This window comes from Piliocolobus tephrosceles, chromosome 11 (genome assembly GCF_002776525.5).
Source record: "Piliocolobus tephrosceles isolate RC106 chromosome 11, ASM277652v3, whole genome shotgun sequence".
Lineage (NCBI taxonomy): Eukaryota > Metazoa > Chordata > Mammalia > Primates > Cercopithecidae > Piliocolobus > Piliocolobus tephrosceles.
The window spans coordinates 128078011-128082917 of NC_045444.1; the positions used below are offsets into that span (position 1 = coordinate 128078011).

General features: G+C 53.0%; 1 protein-coding gene across 1 annotated transcript in view; it reads right to left on the reverse strand.

The window, feature by feature from the left end:
• Positions 1 to 955: 955 nt before the first annotated feature.
• The window catches only part of ACR (acrosin), an 8109-nt gene continuing 4157 nt past the window's right edge, over positions 956 to 4907 (reverse strand). Inside the window, exons 4-5 of the mRNA XM_023222293.2 lie at positions 2203 to 2348; positions 956 to 1756 (exon numbers count right to left, since the gene is read on the reverse strand). Coding sequence (XP_023078061.1) covers positions 1208 to 1756; positions 2203 to 2348 — 695 coding nt within the window. The 3' untranslated portion in view covers positions 956 to 1207. The remainder of the gene's footprint in view (positions 1757 to 2202; positions 2349 to 4907) is intronic.

Sequence of the window (4907 nt, forward strand, 5' to 3'; positions counted from 1 at the left end):
TCACCCAGGCTGGAGTGCAATGGTGCGGTGGTGTGATCGTGGCTCACTGCAACCTCTACCTCGCGGGTTCAAGTGATTCTCCTACCTCAGCCTCCCAAGTAGCTGGGATTACAGGCACCGCCACCACACCCGGCTAATTTTTCTGTGTTTTTAGTAGAGATGGGGTTTCACCATATTGGTCAGGCTGGAGGATTTCTTTCCCAGGATTTTGCAAATAGATGTGAACAGTTCCAAGTACTCTATGCTGCTGCCCCCAGCATGGGGCAGGGTGGGGCAGGTACTCTATGCAGACCAGGGTCATGCCTTGCCTGGGTTCCTCACCATTCTTGGTATCTGCTTCTGGCCCTTCCTATTGGTTCTGTGTGACATCTTTTCATCCTTATCACTTAAATGGCTCTAACTGGTTTCTGTTCCTTGCAATGGAAGGTCTTAAAATAACCCCAAATCCTAAGGAAGCCATTCAAAGCTCACTCAGGGGCATCCAAAAAGTATTCCCCACTGCAATTCCTGGAAAGCTCTAGCAAAGAATACATTTTTAAATTTGCTCAAATCCAGGAACTATTAAGATTTAACTACAGGCAAGTAATGAACAGCAAAATTGTGTTTGGTAGTAGACACTCGTTGTTTTGGTGGCCCAACGGCCTCCTTAGCCTTTGTGTTCTGCGGGATTCAACCTTCATGCAGAATCTTCTCTGTGGGCGTCGACACCACCAGGAGAACACAGCCTCCTGATAGAAGACTTGGACCCACACCCCTTCTTTCCCAGTCAGCTCACTCCCAGCTGCTGTTTTGGAGGCCCACCCCCTTTGACTTGCACATGCAGCCATGGCTCTTTTATTTTCACCATTTGTCATTTTCCCTAAGTGAGAAATAAGTACCATTCCTGGTCTACAGCCCCAGGTCACCTCATTGCGGCATTAAAAATCCAGATTTTAAAAAACACAGTTGGCACTAATGTACAAGCAACTCCACCTTATTGTAGGGTGAAGGAGAGAGGGTAGATTTTTTTAGGGGAAATTTGGGTTGAGTTGGGAGGGGAGATAGGAAGAAGTCCAGAAAGCATCTCTTTATGTATATGCATGTATACATACAGATATGTGTGTATGTGTGTGTGTGTGTGTATATATATATATGTTTATTTATTTATTTCATCTTTCCTTTTCTCAGCACTGAAGCGCTCACTGGGTCTGTTGAGAACCGGGTCAGATCAGGAGGTAAAGGTCAGTTCTGGGAGCTCTGTGGTCTCCACGTCATAAAAGTTCTTTCCGTCGGAATAGGTCTTCCCCTTCAAGGCCTCTATGAGCTGCTGTAGGCGCTTGGCAAAAGAAAGTCCTTGGGGAGGTTTTGTGGTAGATGAGGGTGGAGGTGGGGGTGGGGGCGGGGGTAAAGGTGAGGGTGGAGGTGGGGGTGGGGGCGGGGGTGGAGGTGGGGGTCGAGGCCGAGCTGAAGGTGGTCGGGATGGAAGTGGTCGAGGGGGCGGTTGGAAATACCAAGGAAGGTGAGCAGAGATAGGGTGGGAGGAGGGGAGTTGAATCGGGGGCGGTCTAGTGGTGCGGGGTGGAGGGGTGGCCGGTTGAATCATATGCAGAGCATTAGAACCGATCTTGGAGGCAATCCAGTTCAGATAGGGCCAGGTGGCTGTGTAGATTCCGGGGCGCTTGGCACGGGCACAGCCTACCCCCCAGCTTGTGATTCCCACGACCACGTAGGCGCCTTTCTTGCTGTCTTTGCACATGAGAGGCCCGCCGCTGTCCCCCTGCCCAGAAGGACACAGAGGTCACGATCTGCCTGAACCACTCTTTCCCTGCCAAGAGGGGTCAGAAGGCTCTGGGAGGACAATTTCCACAGTCACATGGTTTCCTGCTGCCATAAACACAAGTGGTTGTGGTAACGTTTGAGGGGGTGTCAAGGGCTTCATTTGGGATGCGAGGAGGGTGTGGATTGTCAGGGCTTTCCTCGCAGTGAGATGAGCAAGCTCACGTGTCCATAGGGGCACATGGCAGGGGCTGCCAGTGGCTGCCACCGCTCATCCCCACTGTGACTGTAGGTGCTGGAAAAGGGACCGGGGAAGCAGTCACTAGAGAAGGGCCCTAGGCAGAGGGGTGGAGATAATGGAGCTTGGGGATCCAAAGTGAGGATGTTCTCAGGGGCCGGGAGAGTCCCGGAGGGACCCAAGGGCCCAGAAGCCAGAAGGAAGGTTACCTGGCAGGTGTCGATCTTGCCTAAAGGATACCCCGCGCACACATTGGTTGGCTGAATGCGCCCATTGTACCACTGGGTCGAGTTACACAAGTCCAGGTCGATGAGATCCACACGCGCCTCCATCAGCATAGATGATGGCCTGGGGGCTACAGTCAGACCACTCAGTGGTCAGTGATCATGGGAGATGCAGACAAAAGCCCTGCCTCCTTGCCCCACCGAACCCCATCCTCTGTGACGCTCCAGTTAAACCTCAGACCCATCCAGTCCATGCCCCGACCTCTCCTTATACACCAGAAAGAGCAGACGAGAGGTGACAGGAGGAGGTGGGGAAATGTTATCCAAATCAAGTCCAGAGGAGCGAGGAAGAGAGGAAGGAAGGGTGGAGGCCCGTGGACAGGTAGATGGAGAATGGGCAGTGGAGGGTGGGTGTGCATATTAACGGTGGATTATGGAGGTTCGCTGCAGTATTACCAATAGCACCTAGTGTGCAAAGCACTCACTGAGTCACATGGTCCCGTTATTCCCATTTTGGACCAGAAGGCTGGAGCACCGCCCACCCAGGTCACAGCAGAGATGTGGTAGGGCTACAGCCTGGCCTCAGGACTGCTCCTCTCCAGACTCCAGTCTGAGACACACTGTCCACTCCCACAGTCTGGCTGTAGGCCACCCTCCCTGCTTCTTGTCCCTCATCAGGACTCCTCGGCTCAGCTGTGGACAGGATCTGCTGGAGCTGGATGGATAAGCCCCTCCCCATATGCTACAGATCTGTTCCGAGGAGACTGCAGGGGAAGCTCGGGGCAGCGCCTCCACACACTGGCAGACCTGGCAGGGGCACAGGCAGTTGAAACGACCCTGACGCGGAACTTCCTTGAAAACCCTGGACTCGGCCGGGCGTGGTGGCTCACGCCTGTAATCCCAGCACTTTGGGAGGCCGAGGCGGGCGGATCACAAGGTCAGGAAATCAAGACCATCCTGGCTAACACGGTGAAACTCCGTTTCTACTAAAAAAAATACAAAAAATTAGCTGGGCGTGGTGGCGGGTGCCTGTAGTCCCAGCTACTCGGGAGGCTGAGGCAGGAGAATGGCGTGAACCCAGGAGGTGGAGCTTGCAGTGAGCCAAGATCCGGCCACTGCACTCTAGCCTGGGTGACAGAGTGAGACTCCGTCTCAAAAAACAAAAAGCAAGCCCTGGACTCTCTACCATGACCTTTGGGTTAGAAAGACCCAGTGCTACGGTGCACGCAGTCAGAGTTGCTCCTTTTCAAGGGGTCTCACAGACAGAAGGGTCCCCAACAGCAGCAGCCACTCTGGCCCCCACCACAGCAGCACCTACAACCCAGGGGGTGGGTCTGGACGTCACCTGCAGAGCAGATGGGAGCAGACTGAGGTAGGGACAGACCCAGAACATAGCTGCACAGGCCAAGACGGGAGACAGGGAACACAAGAGTGATGTGCACAGGGTTAGGCACGAGCAGGTGTCTGGTAAGCAGCTGCTGAACGAGTGTACCCTGGGCTTTATGTTTTTTAATCCCCTTAGCCTCTACCTTTTCTTACCATCCAAGCAGCAGTGAGAGTTTTGTATATGCACTGCCCTTGGGGTAAGGGTGACATTGAAACAACAATGACAACAATCCTGGGGCTTATTAGCCATTAACAAGACTTCTTTTTTTTTTTTTTTTTGAGATGGAGTCTCACTCTGTTGCCCAGGCTGGAGAGCAGTGGAGCGATCTTGGGTCACTGCAAACTCCACCTCCCGTGTTCATGCCATTCTCCTGCCTCAGCCTCCCAAGTAGCTGGGACTACAGGCACCCACCACCACGTCCGGCTAATTTTCTGTATTTTTAGTAGAGACGGGGTTTCACCGTGTGAGCCAGGATGGTCTTGATCTCCTGACCTTGTGATCCGCCCTCCTCGGCCTCCTAAAGTGCTGGGATTACAGGCGTGAGCCACTGCGCCCGGCCAAGACGACTTTTTAAATCTATGGCAGAGCCCATAGTCTTGAAAGCCATGGGTTTCATTGTGAAGAGCCAGGTGTCCTGAAACAGAAAAGGGTTTTCTCAATCCCAACACCTTGGCAGGTTGTTTGTTTGTTCGTTTGTTTGTTTGTTTGTTTTTAGATGAAGTTTCACACTTGTTACCCAGGTTGGAGTGCAGTGGCACGATCTTGGCTCACCACGACCTTCACCTCCTGGGTTCAAGTGATTCTCCTGCCTCAGCCTCCCGAGTAGCTGGGACAACAGGAGTTCACCACCACACCCTGCTAATGTTTTGTATTTTCAGTAGAGATGGGGTTTCACCATGTTGGCCAGGTTGGTCTCGAACTCCTGACCTCAGGTGATCCACCTGCCTTGGCCTCCCAAAGTGCTGGGTAAATTATGGGAATGAGCCACTGCACCCCTCCGACACCTGGGCTTTAAATAACAAATGCTTAAAAGCCTGCTGGGACTCAAAACCCAATGGGAAAGAAGCAATACCTGGGGATAGCTCTTCCAGCCCCAAAGCAGATGAGTTGAAGGAGGTGGTAAGACTCGGATGGTCTGAAGGAATCACAGGAGCTGGAGCCTGGGGGTGGAGGTGGTAAGACTGGAAAGGTCTGAAGGAATCACAGGAACTGGAGCCTGGGGGGTGGAGATGGTAAGACACAGAAGTTCTGAAGGAATCACAGGAGCTGGAGCCTGGGGGGTGGAGGTGGTAAGACTCGGAAG